The following is a 20334-nucleotide window of genomic DNA, read 5'->3' as shown; positions in this document are numbered from 1 at the left end:
AAAAATATTCAAAGCATAATAATAAAAAACACTAATAATAAATTAAATAAATTGATAAAAATAAATGTAATCTTATGAAAATGGCAATTTCGGATGTTTCGTTTTTTTTTTTTGAATATTTATTTATTTTTTGGGGAAAGTGGAAGGCAGGATGGATGTTGACCGTTCGAGACTGCGGTGTATGTCGGGTAAGCATTCGGCAGGGATTCGCCAGTTTAACTTGTCGCCCTGATTAGGAGGATCTGTATACGTCGTCGTTTAGATTGAATGGGGTTGTTTGCTACGAACGAGCTGACGACGACGACGACGAGAGGCGAGGCAAGGTATTCGGACTTTAGGACCAACGATATGATTACGCAGTAACTAACAATTAACAGACACTAACTAAGTACGCAACTGGTTTAGATACCTAATTTGCTTTGACTTCAAATTCTAATGTCATCACTTCATTAAGCAAAAGGTCTTTCAACTTTATATATATATATATATATATTTATACTTTATACATATATATATATATATATTTATTTATTTATATTTATATTTATATTTATATTTATATTTATATTTATATTTATATTTATATGTGTTAAATAGACCAAAAAATCGAATTTCTCTTTTTTTTTTTTTGAATTTTTACACGAAAAAAAATCTTCACCTGGAACAGCGATAAGTTTCTCTGGAACAGTAATATATTTCTCTAGAATAGCTAAAATTTTCGCTTCTTTAGTGAAACATATCGCTGTTCTAGGTGAAGGTTTTTTTTCCTGTAATAGAAAAAAGTACACTGTTTACGAATTAAATTACAGTTTTTCGAAATTCAAAATGGTGGATCCAATATGGCGGAAAATTTTTAATAACTGAGCAAATTCGTTTGAAATTCGTTACTTAACGGCTTTAGGGATCACTAGTTACGAATTAAATATCAGATTCGTGATCATAACGACCCCGAAAACCCCCGAGTAACAAGTTTTAAGCGAATTTGATAACTCTTTTTAAAATCTTCCGCCATATTGGATTCGCCATTTTGAATTTTGAAAAACTGACCTCAAATTTGTAATCAGCGACTCTAAAAACCCCCGAGTAACAAGTTTCATAGCATTTCGAATGATTTTTAAAAATTGACGCCATATTGGATCCGCCATTTTGAATTTTTAAAAACTAACATCAAATTCGTAATCAGCGACCCCGAAAACCCCCGTAGTAACAAGTTTCAGGTAAATCCAAACAATTTTTTAATTTTCAATCGCCATATTGGATCGGCCATTTTGAATTTTGAAAAACTGACCTCAAATTTGTAATCAGCGACTCTGAAAACCCCCGAGTAACAAGTTTCAAAACATTTCGAATGATTTTTAAAAATTGCCGCCATATTGGATCCGCCATTTCGAAATTTGAAAAACTAAGATCAGATTCGTAATTAGCGAGTACAAAAACCCCTAAATAACAAGTTTCAAGCGAATCTGATAATTTTTTTCAAAAATCTTCCGCCATATTGGATCCGCCATTTTGAATTTTCAAAATCTGATGTCGTATTCGTATTCAGCGTCCTCGAGAATCCCTAAGTAACAATTTTCATGAAAATCCGATGAATTTTTAAAAAAAACTTCCGCCATTTTAGATTCGCCATTTTGAATTTTGAAAAATTGACATTGGATTCTTATTTCCCAGAAAGTTGATTTTGATCAGTAACAACGCTTTTTTTATGTGCCATTCTTGCTTAATTTTTAGTCAGTGACAATTAATATTAAATATCAAATTTGTTTTTAGTAAAAGAAAAAATACTAAAACTTTTATTTTGTAACTAAAAGAAATTTTTATTTTTTTAATTTTAATAACTAAACATATTATTAGTCACCAAGAATTAATTCAGTTATTGAAATTTAATTTTAGTAACAAAAAAATGGTTTTAGTTTCTAACAAAGATTTTTAGTTACAAAGAATGTTTTAATTGTTAAAAAAATTGTTTTAGCTATTAATAAAATAGTTTTAGGTACTAAAAAATGGTTTTAGTTGCTAAAAAAGATTTTTAGTCACTTAAAATTGTTTTATTTGGTAAAAAATGGTTTTAGTTACTAATAAAATAGTTTTAGTTACTAAAAAATTGTTTTAGTGTCTAAAAAAGATTTTTAGTCACTTAAAATTGTTTTATTTGGTAAAAAATGGTTTTAGTTACTAATAAAATAGTTTTAGTTACTAATAAAATAGTTTTAGTTACTAAAAAATTGTTTTAGTGTCTAAAAGAGATTTTTACTCACTAAAAAATTGTTCTAGTTGCTAAAAATGGTTTTTGTTACTAATAAATTAGTTTTAGTTACTAAAAAATTGTTTTAGTGTCTAAAAAAGATTTTTACTCACTAAAAAATTGTTCTAGTTGCTAAAAATAGTTTTTGTTACTAATAAAATAGTTTGAGGTACTAAAAAATTGTTTAAGATACAAAATAATGTTTTTAGTTTCTAAAGAAGATTTTTAGTAACTAAAAAAATTTTTAGTGTTTATATTCTTATTATAAGAATAAAACAAACAATGAATATAAAAATAAACAGCGTTAAAATATTTCAAAATAAAAAAGCCAAAGTTAAATATTCTAGATTTTAGAATAAATTGATTTCGGTGTTCATCAGTTATAAATTAAAAAAAAAAAAATTTTATTAAGTTTTCAATAATAAATTCTATATTTTTTCTTTTGATAAATTTTGATAATAAATTTTCATTTCAACAAATGTCAGACAACTATATAGAGAGATTGAATATATATAAAATTTGTGATGTACTGACATTAGGGACATTAAATGTTTGGACAGTTTGCTGAATGTGAGACAGGTTAGGCAGGTTAGGGACAAAAGTCATTAGCCTATGAACTTGTGGCTATTATGATCCGACTATATTGCTTCCTAGTGCCAAAGGCCTAAAGGGGAAGTCCCTCATTCAGAGACAGAAGAGACTCGAAATCATACCTAACCTAAATGAGATTGTCAAAAATTATGAAAAAAATATTTATATATTTTTTTTTGCAAAATATTTGTCAAAATGAAAATTATAATTCGATTTTGAATGTATGCAAAATTTTCAGAATTATTTAAATTTAAAAAAAAAAATAATTATCTATATTATATTTATAAGTATATATTAAAAATTGAAATATTTTTATATTTAAATTCTTTCTTTAAATTCGTTAAAAAAGAGTTAGTAGAAATTTTTCACAATTTGTAATTCAATTTAACATTTTATTGAATTTTTTTTTCTACAATTTTTTTATTATTATTATTATTATTATATTTATCAGGAAGTACTCTCGAGGCTAATTTGTATAATATGTACAATCTCGTTACTATATCAGGGGGTGCCAATTGCCTTCTTCCAGGTCAGTTGGTATCGAGGCAAAGTCTGATAAAGTAATTGCTTCCTCAACTTTTCAATTGAATATGATTTAAAAGTGACACTTTAAAAAATTGATTTTACTAAAAATAATTTAACAAAAAAGAAAATATTATATTTTTTATATTTCCACAAAATTTGTTTGTTAAACTAAAGTTTAATTACACTTTTTTTTTATTAAATTAGACGCAATATATGACTTTATAGATTACATAACCTCAATAATTTGATAATAACAATAATAATAATAATAATAATTTTTTCATTAAAATTATTGAGGTTATGTAATCTTTAAAGTGACATGTAAATTTATGTTTGTTGCTAAATTAGGGCAAAAGTAAGGTTAGATTTAAATTTTGAGGTTATGTTCGCCTCCTGACTTGGAATATGCCATAATTTTTGAAGTTATTTTAAAGGCAATCATTTCTCAACATAAGTTTACTTTTAATCTAACATGACACACAAAAAATAAAACTCAATGATTTCTTGATCTATAAAACTTAAATTTTGAGGTTATATTCATGTTTTAACCCAAATTTTTTTCTCTAATTTTAAGGTTACATCAATAACTGCAACTATAAAACAGTTTTCTTTTGACTTTAAATTTTGAAGTTATATATTCACCTCATGACCTATGACCTTTAACCTAAATTTGAGGTTATGTTCGATTCTTGAAACAGTAGCGATGATATTACTATTTTCATATTTTTATTGCCATTTTATTATTAATTCAAAAAAAAAAAAAAACAAAAAAATGTTTGAAAGGCAAAAAAGAAATATTACTAAATCTTAGTGAATTTTAAAACTTTTTTTTAAAATAGAATTTCAGTTCCTTTTTATTTCATATAAGAAAAAGTAACAAAAGTCAAAGAAATTGAATAATATTTTTGAATATATAAAGACGTTGCATAAAATGTTTAAAAGGATTTCTAGAAAAAAAAGAAAACTTTGCATAATTTGAAATTTTCCCAACTGTTTTTATAGATCGTATAATTTTTATGACTTCATTTTCAGTGCGAGGAAAAGAGACAAGTAAATCCTCAAAGTAAATGAAAAAGATTACCAAGTTCGTAAAACTTTCAAAGTCCAAAGTTTATATATAAAATTTCTTAACCTCGAGTTGAAGAATCTTATCCTAAAGACATATATGTGTAATAATATGATATCTACAAAAAAAATAATAATAACAATAATAATAGAAAAAATAATAATAATAAAATTAAAATTATTTTACAATTTAAAAAAAAAAATTTTGTTGCACATAATTAAAAAAAATACTTGAAACAAAAGTAAACTCATTGAGATATTTCAAAACAAAAAAGCATTTTTTTTTTGTTTTGAAATATAATTCTCTAAACTTTGAAGATTCATTAAAATATTCTGAGAATTATTAAAGAACCAATTTCAAAACTGTGCGAGAAGCTCATTTAAAATCCACTTGAGAATTGATTTTTTAACGCAGAAAGTTTGTTTGCCTATTATTTTTATGGGAATTGTGATGATATATTTATGAATTATTAATTAATCTCTGCCTAATTAATGTAGAAAAACTGGAAATATTAAAGGAAGAAAAAAACTAAAATCGATTAATTTATAATAAGTACAACATATAGAAAAGTTTTCACGGCGTCCCTACAGGGGGCCAATGGCGCCAAATTTCAAAATTCATTCAATAATTTTAATATTTTTTAAAATATTTTATTCTTTATTTATTTTTATTTTATATTTTATTATTCATTTAGGTAATTTATTTTTTATTCTTCATTTATTATTATTTTATTTTTATTATTTTATTACTTTTTTAATTTGATTTTAATGAAATAGCTGAAATGCTAAATAAATATTATAATTATCAGAAAAATAAAATACAATTAGCGAAATCTAAAAAATAATGATAATAAAATATACAAGTGGCGCTAAAATTCAAAATTTATTTAATATTTCTATAAACTAAGAAAATCCTAGAATTTGATTTTGAATTAAATATAGTTCAAATGCTAAACAAATACTATAAATTCTATAATTTATAATATTTAATTAATAAATAAATAAAAATAAAATAATAAATATTTTGAACAAATTAAAAATAAAATTTTGTTTTCACATTAAAAAAAAGTAAATAAAAATTCTTATTCTACTCTTTATTTGACAATAAATTCGGCAATCACTTTAAACAGTGTTAGTGTTCTAAAGACCAGAAAAGCTTCTACGGCGTCCCTCCAGAGGGCTTGTGGCGCCAAAATTCAAATTTAATTCTTGAACAAAAAAAAAAATTCATTTATTGTCGATAAATTAAAAAAAAACACACAAATAAATATACACAGTTAAAATAATCATTCCGTTTTAAAAAAATTTCTTTATCGTTTTATCGAATAATCAAGTTTATTTTATAAAAATGAATGAATGGCTGAACTTTCTTTGTAAATTATACGAGACAAAAAAAAAAAAATTTTTTTTCACCCCCAAAAAAAGTGCATTATATCTTTAAATATTCCCGGGGAAAATAAAATTAAAGTGCTTTTGTTATGGCATAAAGGAAAAGTTTTCATTTTAAAAGTTGTTTTTGTTTTTAAAACGAAACGCGCGCGCGGGGAGAGTGGCTATCGAACGATGTGAAACTAGATGGAGGATCACACAAGAATCGTTTGGGGAAAAATATTGTCGAGTGCGACGATAACGTGAAAGTGGGGGAGGGGAGGCAAAAAAAACCACGGTAAAATGCATCCTCCAGGGAGAGCTTTAACGCTTTTCAACAGAGTGTATCCGCTTGGCGATTAACTCGTTTCTGGCCTTAAAGACTCTTGAGATCCTTTAACTCCCCTGGAGCTCAAGTCCTATATATATATATATATATGAGCGAGAAGTTGAATCAGTGCGAGAACAAACGTGATACACAGAGGTTAACTATATATATATAAATTTCTTTCTTGGTTTAAAAAATTATGAAATTAATTTTGAATTTTGGCGCCACTGGCCCCCTGGAGGGACGCTTTGGAAACTTTGATTCTAGGACTGTAATATTCAATTTACAGAATCAATAACAATAATTATTTTTCAATTTTCTTTTATATGATTTTATTTTTCTTCTAATTATATTGTTCGATAATTTTAATATTTATTTAATATTTAAACATTCAAATTTCCGGTCGTTAAATCTGTAATTCTATTTGTTTAGTAGTTTTGATAATTAAAAAAGTCGAGCTACTTCTAATTTGCTTATAATTTTAATAATATTAAAAAAAAATTTAATTTTGGCACCGTTGGCCTCCTGGAGGGACGCTTTGAAAGCTTTGACTCCAGGAAACTAATATTTAATTTATAGAATCAATTACATTTATTGTTTTCCATTTTTCTTATATCTCATTTTATTTTTCTTTTAGTTGTTATTATTATACAATTATAATATTTATTTAATATTTAAACATTATAATTTATGATAATTAAATCTGTAATGATGTTTATTTAGTGGTTTTAATAATTATTAAAGAAGTCGAGTTACTTCTAAATTGCTTATATTAAATAAATTTTGAATTTTGGCGCCACTGGCCCTCTACAGGGACGCTATGGAAGCTTTGACTCTAGAACCTCTGATAATCGCTTTATAAAATCAATAATATTCATTATATTGTTTTTATTTTATTATTTTTTTTTATTTATCACTAATTTTATTTTATTTTTTTCTGTTATTTTTATTATACAGGTGACTGCATATATGTTGTTCTTACGTTTAGGTTATGTACATCAAACATCAATGTAAAAATAATGCGCAAAATTTAACCACAAGGACAGCATATATGTACACTATTAATAATAATAATATAATTATAATATTTATTTAGTATTTCGACTGCTAAAAAATAAAAATTGTCAAAAAATAAAATAATAAATATAGAAAAATAGAATAGAATATTGAATAGATATGAATATGAATAGAAAAATTATTGAATGAATTGTGAAGTTTGGCGCCACTGGCCCCCTGGAGGGACGCTTTGGAAGCTTTGACTCAAGGATTCACTTTATAGAATCAATATCAATATTTCTATGTAATAAATTATAAAAAAAATATTTTTTTTTAGAAAGGGACAATATTTTCCAATATAATTAGATTAATTTGAAAAAATAAATTGAGAATTTGAAGAGCATTTTTTTTTTTTTTTTTTTTTTCAAAGACTATGTATACATGTAAAGCCACTTTTAGAAGGTGGCAGATCCTAGTAAACCTCAATCTTATACGAATGAAGTATATAATACTGTATATATATATATACAACGGTAAGCCGCAAGAGTATATACAACGCTAAGGAGCTTTTCTTTATTCCTTATATGGTTGTTGGCAAGTACCATAGAGATACCATCGAGACACCATAATACTACGTGTACACATTGGGATACCTGTTTTCCTGGACATATAGGCAACATATAAGATTCCCACACGAACAATACCTTTCACGAAGTACACACACACACACACACACACACACACATAGAAATAAATATCACAAACCTTAACGATAGTAATTTATATCTCTAGCACACGTGTCGATGTTTTTATTTTCTTCTAACGAGCCCTTCGTATCCACAGATGTTGGACGTCAAGGATGGAGGTAGAGGGGTCTTCGTTTGCAGTAGTCCTGGTCCCGATCCTTACTCTTCTCAGGACCTTTATAATCCCGTTTACGAGGAACTCAGCAATGGTGAGTTATTATTTTATTTAAAAATATATTTTTATTTTTTTGATTATTTTTTTATTACTTATAAATTTTATTATTAATTTTTTTCTTTTAATTCTTTTACAACTGTGGGACATAAATATGTCTAACACTGAAAAAAATTTTTGGTGCAGCAGTTGTCCTAAACGAAAAATTCCTGTATTTTGTTACTTGAAAATAGAAATTTTTCGTTTAGGGTATATAGCTATACAGTATCAAAAGTTTAAAACAAAAATTTCTATATTCAATTAACTGTATAGAGAAATTTTTTGTTTTTTCTATTGTTTATTAAAAAATATATATATTTAAATATTTTTATTGAAAATACGTAAAATAATTTACAAAATGTTATTTATAATAAAGTAGTTAGGAACAAAATTTTGTTTAGATCAAGGAAGTTACTTGTAGTTAATAAATTTCTGCACGCGATTTACTAGGTTTATTCAGTTAAATTTTCAAAAATTCAAAATGGCGGATCCAATATGGCGTCGATTTTGAAAAATCGTTCAAAATTCATTGAAAATTGTTACTCGGGGGTTTTTGGGGGTCACTGATTTCGAATTTAGAGTCAATTTTTCAAAATTCAAAATAGAGAATCGAAAATGGCGTTCAATTTTAAAAATCGTTTAGATTTACTTGAAATTTATTTCTCAAGGGGTTTTCGGGGTCACTAATTTCGAATCCGAGGTTAGTTTCTCAAAATTCAAAATAGCAAATCTAAAGTCAATTTTTCAAAATTCAAAATGGCGGATCCAATATGGCATCGATTTTTAAAAATCATTATAAATTCTTTGAAACTTGTTACTCGGGAGGTTTCGAGGTCACTGATTCCGAATTTGAGGTCAGTTTTTCAAAGTTCAGAATGGCGGATCAAAATTTTAATATTTTTTTTATATTTTATTGGATTTAAATATGGTTTTATTATTATTATTATTATTATTATTATTAATATTATTATTATTATTGTTCCTATTATTATATTTATTAGAAATTAATTATTTTATTTAAATGAATATTAAATTTTTACTCGTTACCTGGATAAAAAATTTTCCTTTGACACTCTCTGCTTTAATATTTTGTGCCGCGCAATTTTTATTTCTCTCACTGCATAAAATATACTCGTTCTAAATATATATATATATATATATATATATATATATATATATATATATATTGTAAATAAAAAGTGCTCGGTAGCTTTTAAATAACCATTTCAGTAAAATATGAAGAAAATGTTTTACATTGATAACAAAAAAAAAAAAGTTGAGAAACGTTTATCCAGTAGAAAAAAAAGCGAAAGAGAAAAGAAGAGAGAGAGAGAGAGAGGGGGGGGGGAGAGAGAGTGAGAGAGCCGTTTAATTAAAATGAATGAAACTTTGTTCACTTACTGGAAATACGTTCTCTTTATATAAATTAAAAATAAATTTTTCAATTGAGGTTAAAAATATATTATTTAAGTATCAGAAAAAAAAAATTGTTGGAAAATATTTTTTAAATAAAAATTCATTTTTTATATAGAATTTTTACATCAGTTAATTAATATACATCAACTTTTATCTGCTCTTTTCAAAAAAATACATTTTCAATATTGAAAAATTAATTTCTTAACAACTGATTTTTTAATCGTTTTAAATTTATAGTGTTATTAATTTTGATGATAATATATAATAATTAATTGAATGAATTAAGCAGTTTATAAAATTAATTAATTGTAATTAAAATAATTGAATTAAGTAATTATATAGTCAAAACAATAAAACTCACTAATTTTTATATATATTTAAAATAATAAAATTCACTGATTACAGTTAAAACACTAAGATTAACTAATTATACAATTTAAAATAATTAAATTAAATAATTACAAATGAAAATATTTGAAATTAATTAAAATTAAATTAATTATTGTAATGACCCACTTGGAAAAATTCCCCGGAAAGTGCCTCCTGTAGGTTCTATCAGAATTCCGCCGTAACTTCCAACGTAATTCCGTCGAAATTCCATCGGAGTTCCAAAGAATTTCCGATCGGATTCCGACGGAATTCCGATTAATTTTTTTCAAAAATTTTGGAGTCTTAATTCCGTCGGAATCCCATCGGAAATTCTTTGGAACTCCGATGGAATTCCGACGGAATTACGGTGGAAGTTCCGGCGGAATTCTGATAGAACCTCCAGGGGGCACATAATAATAATAATAATAATAATAATAATAATAATATTCTATCACGCAACATTTTAAAGAGAAAATTTCTTGCAAGAAAAAAAGAGAGAAAAAAAATCGTTATAAAAAAAAAAAAAATAATGTCTCCTTGCAGATGAGACATACATTTGAGGAGTGTCTTGACGAGCGATGGCATTCTCGTCAATTGGTCCCAAGAAATGGGTACGAGTGTTTATCTGTCTGTCCGTCTGATCGTGTTCGTCTGTCAGTTAAGCGTTGTTGAACTAACACGAGCTGAACTGGCTGAACTTTGTTGGCTAACACGAGCTTGCAAGCGACACCTCTTTACCATATTATCCTCCCTCTCTCTCTCTCTCCACCCACCCTTTCATCTTCTTCGTCCTCTCTCTCTCACTCTAATTACTCCTTTCCCCCCCCCTTTCCCTCTCTCTCACTCACTCTCTTTGGACCTTTTCCCCTCACCCTCTAAACTCTTTTTTTTTTTCTTTCGCTACATTTCACAAAGTGGCTTTTGCTCCAAGAGATAAACGTGACATGACCTCTAACTTATTCTTCCCATTAGGGAGACAGCTAATTAATATGATGATGAGGCTTTCGACATTTGACAGTTTATGCGTGTAGGAAGGGGTGGGATAATATTTGCCTATTCACAAATTAAGGCCATATTGTGTTTATATAGTAGTGGTACACAGTCAAATTATAATTATTATCATTTTCAATTACTTTTTCCCAGATAGTAAATTTTGTTTTTATTTTTTTTAATTAAAATTTAATTAATTTTCTTTAATTATATCAAAATAATTGGGTTATTAGAATAACACAAACGGATAAGTTAAAATTAAGAAATTTAATTTACAACGTTAAATCATTTTTATTATTAATGTCCATTTTACCCCGTTAGGTCAGGATTTTGACATAACCTCAAAAAAATTTTCACAGGAACACAGAAAGGAGAAAAATAATCCAATCATAGGATTCAGAGTATATTCATTGTGTTTTTTTGAGCCACTGAAACCAAATTCGTTGTTCATTTTACCCCATCGTGTCAGAATTTTGACATAACCCGGAAAAAAAATTTTACAAGAGCACAAGAAATAGAAAATTAACCCAATTTTTGGATTCAAATTATGTTTATTATATACTTTTAGGGATCTCTGAAATCGAATACACTGTCGATTTTACCCCGACACCTCAGAATTTTTATATAACCTCAAAAAACTTTTACAGAAACACAAAAAATAGCAAAAAAAATTTAACCCTGGGATTCAAATAATGTTTATTATACGTTATTAGAGTAGCTTAAACTAAATATGCTGTTCATTTTGGCCCAAACTGTTAGGACTTTGACATAACCTAAAAAACCTTCACGAAAACACAAATAATGAAAGAATAATACTAACCTGGGATTTAGACCACGTTTATTGTACGTCACTCAATTCGAATCCGTTGTTCATTTTACCCCATGAGGTCAGGATTTTGACATAACCTCAAAAATTCTTTACAGGAATTAAAAAAAATAGAAAAATTATATATTTCTATGCTTAAGATCATGTTTATTATACGTTTTTGGGATTTCTGAAACCGAATCCATTGTCCATTTTACCCCATCGCGCCAAAATTTTGACATAACCTCAAAACACCTTCACTCGAAGAGAAAAAATGGAAAAATAATTCAATCTTAGGATTCATATAATGTTTATTATACATTCTTAGAGTAGATCAAACCAAATTCGCTGTCCATTTTACCCCGCCAGGTCAAAATATTTACATAACCTAAAAAATCTTCACAGGAACACAAATAGTAATAGAATGATACAACCCTGGGATTCACACCATGTTTATTGTACGTCATTGGTGTCACTCAATTCGAATCCGTTGTTTATTTTACCCCATTAGGTTAGGATTTTGACATAACCTCAAAAACCCTTTACAGGAATTAAAAAAAATAGGAAAATTATACATTTCTATGCTTAAGATCATGTTCATTATACGTTTTTGGGATTTCTGAAACCGAATTCGTTGTCCATTTTACACCATCGCGCCAAAATTTTGACATAACCTCAAAACACCTTCACTCGAACAGAAAAAATGGAAAAATAATTCAATCCTTGGATTCATATAATGTGTATTATACGTTCTTGGAATCTCGGAAATTGAATACTTTTTTTACCCCATCACGACTAGATTTTCACATAACCTCAAAAAACCTTTGTAGGAAAATAAAACATAATTCAAACCTGGGATCTAGACCATGTTTACTACATGTTTTAAAATATGGTTTGTTTAAAATTTATGTTTTGGGGCCAGAAAATAAAATGGTTATTAGGTTATGTTAAACTTCAAATCCAGATGCAATGGGGTATTATGGACAGCGGATTCTGTTTCAGCAATACCAAAAACGTATAATAAATATATTCTCAATCCCATTGAATTACTTTAATTTTTTTATTTTCGTGTGAATTTTTTTGAGGTTATGTTAAAATGTTAACAAACCATTTGTTTTGTTCCGATATTTTAAGAAATTTATTTTGATTACAGTAAGAGTAATTAAAAGCCATTTAACATTGAAAATTAAATTTGTTAATTGTAGCTAATCGGTTTAAGAAATTTTATCCCAATTATTTTATATTTCGATTTTTTATTGAATTGTGAAAATTTAATTTTTCTAATTTTAAAAAACCATTGAAATTTAATTACAAAATTTGTTCTCAAGAAATGTATATATATGAGAATTTTGATTGTAGCGCCCTGACGCATTCGCCCTCTGGAGGGACGCCATGTAAACTAAATATCTGATTCTCGGAACTATGAATTCGTTTCACTCATTTACTTTTACTGCTTATTATTATTATTAAATATTAATTACTAATTAATATTAATTAAATTTTTATCGCTTCCTCCTAAAGGAAGTATTTTTATTTTGTAAATAAACTATTAATTTTTAACAAAAAAGCATTTTTAAGAAGCATTAATAAAACTGCAATATTTTTTTTTCCTTGCATTAAATTAATATAATTCCATTTTTTTCTAATGTTAATTATTCATCTTTTTTTTTAGGAGATCATCCGGAGACAGATGAGGAGAGTGAATTAAATGCAAGAAATCAATTGAATAATCATCATAATCATCACAATCATCATCATAATCATCATCATAATCCTCGTCGTCGATTCACTGCCGAGAGATTTGCAACTGAAGACAGTAAATTTGTACCAAGTGATGATGAATTTGCTGAAGATGAACTCTCAGTTGGTGAACCTTCAGAAGCAAAAATGTTGACCCTAAATGGACCAGCATGGGGAACATGTCCTGTTGGTGGCAGGTTTCCAAGGGAACGAAGGGGTAAAAGTCCAAGGAGTTTAGACAGACGTAAAAAGGATAAAAATCATGATTTAGGCGAATTCCACGAAGGAATGCTTCACCTACTTCCATATTTCCCTAGTGTTGCAGGTAATATTTTACATTTTAAATTCATTTTTTTAACTTCATACAAAAAAAATTCATTTTTTCGCAAATTATTTAAAGAAAGGGTTTTTTAAATTTCGCGCCATTCTTTTTTGTTTTGTCTTACACGGTTGGTACTTGTACTTATGTCAATGCACAAGATTACTAACCTAAAAAAAAAAATTTATTATCGTAAATCAATTTTTAAGAACGATAATATTGACTGAATTTGAAAATTTAATTTAATAATTATTTAATTAAATATAAGTGAATTTACATTATATATATATAATGGGAACGAGGAGAAAAGAGTTGAGAAAAAAAAAAGATCAATGTTATAATCAATATAATTGGCCACCGCAAGTTCCAATACACTCTTTTCTCTATTCTATTTCCTTTGGAAATCATGGACCGTGCTTTTTCTGATCTTTCCTCTTGAAAGATGCTTCTAAGAGAACATGTATGGTTGAGTGACCTCGTTAGAGGGACAGTTTTGTCTGTATGGACCCTCGATGCTTTGAGATTCAATTACTTCCTGAGTTCTCAGAGGTCAAGAATATATATTTCTCAAGCTATATATATATATATCGATTTAACGAACTTTTCTGTCGTAAATATTTTTTTTTTCAAAAATTTATTTGTTTTAAAATTAATTAATCTATAATACTTTGTTTCGTTCAATCAAAATCAGTTTTCATTATTATTCTAGTTTCGAGATATTCATTCGACCTTTTTCCGTTAATGTTTTTTTTTATGTATTTGCGTTTTAAAAATTAATTTTGAGCTACATGTTCTACAAAAAGTGAGGTTATGACATTTGATACGTTTGCGACAATTTGTTACATATATTACATAAAAAGCCTTATATTGCTTTAACGAATAAAAGTGTACAGCAACTCAAACATTTTTTTTTTGAGGTTAACTTTACAATACACAAAATTACGACCAAATAGTAATCATCGAACCTGCAAAAAAGAAAATATTAAAATAAACTGTTAAAGGAGCAAGCAATTTTTTTTAATATTATTAACATATCATTGCGGACTTAACTCGTTTATAGAAGTTGATATATTTTAATTTCTTAAATACACATGCTTCATCGTGGTAAACTGACACGATCGACTATGATACACCCTAGCGAGAAGTTCGCGAAGCTTGAACATCCGAGGTTGGTTTCTACTGTCCCCATTCGTCAAAATAGGCCTAAGCAGAATGAAATCTCTAATCGTAAATCTTAAGCTTTTACATGAGAGAGAAAAGAACAAAAGATATTTCTATCCTTTTCTCTCTCATGTAAAAGCTTAAGATTTACGATTAGAGATATCATTCTGCTTAGGCCTAATTCCCACTTATCGTTTGTCATAATTCTTGTCAACTACCGCACTCTGCTCTAGTAAAAATTTAGTAACTTTATTGTTAAAATTAAAAGTTACTATATTTTCACTAGAGCAGGGTGCGGTAGTTGACGAGAATTATGACAAATGAAGATTGAGGACAATGGCAACCAACCGTTTTCGATTTATATGCAATTAATTTTTTTTTTCTCTTTAAAATTTATTGAATAATTATTTTTTTCTTTAAGGTGTCGCTGGAGTGCGAACGAGCAACAACAACAATAACAACAACAGTAATAATAGTAGTAGTAGTCAACGACAACAATCCGTCCCGTCTGTGGCTCATAGGCTACCATATTTTGTGCCACCAATGCCTGCAGCTCAATCACAGCTCAGAGTCAATAAGGAAAATCCATACGAAAGTGTTCCTGTATTGGGTCCATTACAACATTATTCAAGTCAGGGAAGAAGCAATAATAAAGATAAATCATCAAATTGGAAACAGGCCAATAAATATTCATCGCAATATGGAACCGATTATTTTGGTCTTCATCATCAAACACAAGAAAATTCACATCCAGTCTATACACAAGTTGCCGAATATACCGATACATATTCACAGCCAACTGATAGGCTCTACAACGAAGATAAATATTCACAACCCGTTTATTATACAGCAAGAGATCCCGATCAAGTTTCATCGGGTGGTCGATTATATCAGGGACAACCTGATTCGAGTTTTGGTAGTGACAGTGGTTATAGTCATCATACTTCCGGTACAACTGGAACCACAGGAACACGTGGCAGTACCTCAAAAACAAATCATCGTAAAGATAAACATAGAAATTCTCATCATTCACATCATTCCGCGGATTATATTGTCTCTTAAGAATTTCCAATGAGAAAAAAAAGGAAAGGGAATTTTTATTTTGGAAAAAAATGTAAATGATTTATCTAGCTAAGGGAAAAAATGTATGAAAAATGCAATTTCAAGTTCTTGGTGATTTTTGTTTTATAAACTGATACTCATTAGGCCTAAGCAGAATGAAATCTCTAATCGTAAATCTTAAGCTTTTACATGAGAGAGAAAAGGACAAAAAGATATTTCTATCCTTTACTCTCTCATGTAAAAGCTTAAGATTTACGATTAGAGATTTCATTCTGCTTAGGCCTATTAACAATTTACCAATTGTGGAATCAGCCTTAATTGATAAGGCCTGAAATCAGGGCTACCAACGCAACTGTAAACCAAATTATGATTTGTAGTTACGTTGATATCCCTGACTTCATGCCTCGGAAAGTAAGCCGCCTAATTTTTTTTTACGATAAAAATAACGGTTTTTGCGATATGTTAAAAAAACAAAACAAATTTCAATAATTATTTGTCGATAAATTTCATCGATATAATTATTTTCTAAATTATCATGCAATGAGCTCTAACCATAGAATTCTAATGGCATCTAATAAATATCGCATTGCCGGTAAAGTCAAAAATGACTTCATATAATTAAAAATACATAACCTCAAAAAACTGTGCAATGAAAATCATAAAAACATTTTCACACATTTAGGGTAAATGCACTAATTACGGCGCGATTCGAACCTTTGAAATAGAAAATTCGACATTTCTATTATATAAAGTCAATTTAAGACTTATTAAACTAAACGCTTATGTTATTTAGAAATTTAAAAAAAAATTAAACTTTATAAAAATCGATTATTTAAATAAATATGAGAAATTAAAATTAATATCATAATTTTCTATTACGGCGCGTTTGTATCAGTTTCGGTGTATCAATTACGGTGACCAAAATTACGTGTATTTTGAAGATAATTTACCCACCGTAATTGGAGCCAATCTTAAAAATGATTCAATTACGGCGAAAGAAAAAATTTGATCTCAAATAATTAAATTAATAATTGTTTAAATGTACATCTTTATTAGTAATTGTATCAAAAAAGATTAAAATAATTGTTTTTTAATCATTTTTGCAGCAGTTATATTAAATATAATAATAAGTTATTTTTTATGAACGCGCCGTAATTGGTGCACTTATCCTAGAAAAAAAATTTCAAAAATTATCAAGAACTCGAAGCATTTTTTTTCATTAGAGGAAAAATGTCATTTTTTTCTAAAAGCTCGTGCGGTTCCAAAGTAACTCTTTGCGGGCAATAATATGAAAATAATTCTTAGAAAAAAAAAATCGTCACTCATCAAATGACGTTTTTTTTTATAAAAAAAAAAACAAAAAAAAAAAACCAAATGGTGATCAGAAAAAAGTGATCTTTTAGTTTATAATAATCTTATAATATAGTAGTCTCTTTAAAGACTAAGTAAAAATTTTCCGCGAAAAAAAAAAATTCAATGAGACTCAGGCTCGAACCAAAGGTTGCTTAAATACTTTGTACGTAACTAATTTATCCGTAGGCTATTTAAGAAGTAAAAAAAAAAACGACAAAGCTCTGGAATGCACACTTGCCTCTTTCGTTTCTAATTTTTCCTCGCTTTGTCTTCCCAATGTTTTTTTTTTTTTTTTTTTTGCTACCCTCAAAGGGTTTTTTTTTCACCCCCCTCCTCGCCTCTCGGCACGAATTTTCTTTGTTCCAATTTTCTCCTGACGACAAAGCCGGAAAAGCTGGATTTTCTTCCCTTTCCTTTTTAATTTAAAATTTCACATCTCGTCAAGTGTTAAATACCACAAAGCCATTTAATTCAATTTTACAATTTTGTCCATCTTGGGAAAATTAGTAAAATCCTTTTTTTTAAAAAAAAAGAGATACATTAGTTTAATAATAATTAATTATTTATTCAAGTGTGCATTCTAAGAAGCCAATGAGGAAAAAGGAATGAAAAAAAAAACGAGAAAAATGAAAATGCGCGCGCGAGAGAAATGAGACTAGAAATATTTTGATACTTTTTGTATTGATTTTTCCAACAACTGTGTGTGAGGAAGGAAATTATTTTCGTTGATGCGGATTGAAAATGTTATTCTTGGAAAAATTTCTCGAAACGAATTTTCCTTCCTTTTTCTTTTTTCTTTTTTGTTGTCAGGAGAAAAAAGTCAGACCAAGAATAATTGGAACGAGCAAAAAAATAAAAAAAGAAAAAAAAATTGCTAATTTATATAATAGAAAAGCTCTTTATATATATAAAAACAAAAATTAGGAATAAGAAATTAAGAAAAAAAAAAAAAACATTATAAATACGCGGCCATGTACATATGAAAAATAATTTTTTCTCCCGTGTAGCATAGCTGTACCATATCGTTAAATAGTCAAAACTCGAGCGGAGCTTTGAGAAATTTAATATATAAAAACAAAAAAACACGATTTTTTAATTTATCAAAACTTGTAATTTTTAATGATGCGCTGTGTATATCGTTAGCGATATCGACGATAATAATTATTCTAATATATGAAAAAAAATAATATTCCCTTCACGGACGAGATTTGCATATATTTTATTTTACAAAAATAAAATTTTTGTAAAATATAATTTTAAAAAACTTTTCTTTTGGCAAAATTTATTATTTAATTTAAATTATTTTAATTTTAATTATTGAAAATTTCCCATTTTTTGTTTCATTTTTGTTTAAAATGGGGACAATTTTTGTAATATATTTCCAAATATTTTTTTTTCAAGTGGAAAAAAAAATGAGAAAACCAAAGTTTAGAATTTTTTAAAATTAAGAATCATTAAGAGAAAATAACAAAAATTTTGGAATTTTTTAAAAATTCTTTGTATAATTTCGTTAGCTTGACAGTTTTTTAAATTTAGTTCTAGAAGGGGCAAAGGAAAAAAGAAACTTCCAAATCTTATGTAAAATAATGGAAAAAATTCTTGGGGTTCTAAGAGCCTTTGAACAGACAATCAAATTTTTAAATTTTCTTCACAATTGAAAATTTTAATATTAATTTCAAAATTTTTAATAAAAAAAAATTTTTTTTAAATATAACGTACCGATAATACAAATTTTTATCTCCACAAAATTTTAATTGAATATTTTAATTACTAAAATTAAAATATCTTAATTGAATTTTAATTGATGATGAAAAAAAAGAAACGAAAACAATTGTGCAATTTCATAACATATTTTTAGAAGAAAAAAAAATGTAATTTTAAAATATGTGTTGAAATTTTTGAAAATTATGAAAATTATGAAAATTATCGAAATAATTTTTTTTTGGTATTTTTACAATAGAAATTTTGAAACGATTAATTTATTTTTAAATTTTTTTGCTAGTCTCGTCCTTGGATTCTAAAAAATCTCTCTAGACACGAGAAATATAGAGCGAATACCTCAGAAAGCCACGCTGTTGTAAATATAATTTTATAAAAATGCGCTTAGGGTATCGAAAGACTATTCGAAAATAATTTTGACTCGAAACTATAAAAATTTTACGTTCTTACAAAAAAAAAAAAAAATAATTACTTACAATTTTTGTACTTAAATCTTTTTTTTTTTTTTAATTTCCATTTAAATTCAAATTTAGATTTTTTAAATTTTCAAATATTTACGATTTGCAAAAGTTTCTCTTTATTAAATTGTAAATTTTGAATTCTTTTATTTAAAATCTAGTATTTTAGAATAATTTTGATTAAGTTTTTTTTTTGAATTCGAAATTAAAAATTAATTATTTGAATTTAAGATAAATTCTCAAAATTATATTGAATTTTTTGTTCATTTTAATTAAGATTTCGAAATTTAATTAAAATCTAATATTAAAAAATTTTTTATTCTTAATTTTTATAGAAAATTGAAATTTCATTTTAACGAAAATTAAAAACTTTAGTTCGTCACAATTAATTTTTAACTAAATGAATTTCCAAAAAATTGCAATTTTCTGAAAAACATCAATTAATTTTTAATTCTAATTTACTGTAAATTCAAACTAATTAATCAATTAAATTCTAATGAAATTAATTTCTAAATTTTCCACTTTAATTTAAAATGACAAAAATTTATTTTCATTAAATTCCAAATTAAATTGAATTATAAATTTCATTTTAATTGAATTGTAAATTTTATTTTAATTGAATTACAAATTTCATTTCAATTGAATTGTTAATTTCCTTTTGATCAAATTACAAATTTTTCATTCAATTCAAAAAATTCAAAAATTTATTTTCCAATTAAAAAAAGTGAATTACAAATCAAACTTAAATTTTCCACGTAAAATTTTGAATTATAAACCAAAAAAAAAAATTGTATATAAAAAAATCAAAAAAAAAAAAAATATTTTTTCTATATTGTAATGGGGAAACTAAAATGTATACTTTTCAAT

General features: G+C 26.6%; 1 protein-coding gene across 2 annotated transcripts in view; it reads left to right on the top strand.

The window, feature by feature from the left end:
• The window catches only part of LOC127284934 (uncharacterized), a 530987-nt gene extending 511456 nt beyond the window's left edge, over positions 1-19531 (top strand). Inside the window, exons 5-7 of one of the 2 annotated variants that reach the window (XM_051310656.1) lie at positions 7962-8073; positions 13328-13720; positions 15297-19531. In XM_051310656.1, coding sequence (XP_051166613.1) covers positions 7962-8073; positions 13328-13720; positions 15297-15937 — 1146 coding nt within the window. In that variant the 3' untranslated portion in view covers positions 15938-19531. The remainder of the gene's footprint in view (positions 1-7961; positions 8074-13327; positions 13721-15296) is intronic. The other variant, XM_051310657.1, reaches the window with a different exon arrangement.
• Positions 19532-20334: the final 803 nt, after the last annotated feature.

This window comes from Leptopilina boulardi, unplaced genomic scaffold (assembly GCF_019393585.1).
Source record: "Leptopilina boulardi isolate dan_hultmark-lab unplaced genomic scaffold, ZJU_Lbou_2.1 LbouV2_327, whole genome shotgun sequence".
Taxonomy (NCBI): domain Eukaryota; kingdom Metazoa; phylum Arthropoda; class Insecta; order Hymenoptera; family Figitidae; genus Leptopilina; species Leptopilina boulardi.
The sequence above is the reverse complement of the archived record's forward strand: the minus strand, read 5'-3'. Positions and strand labels throughout refer to the sequence as shown.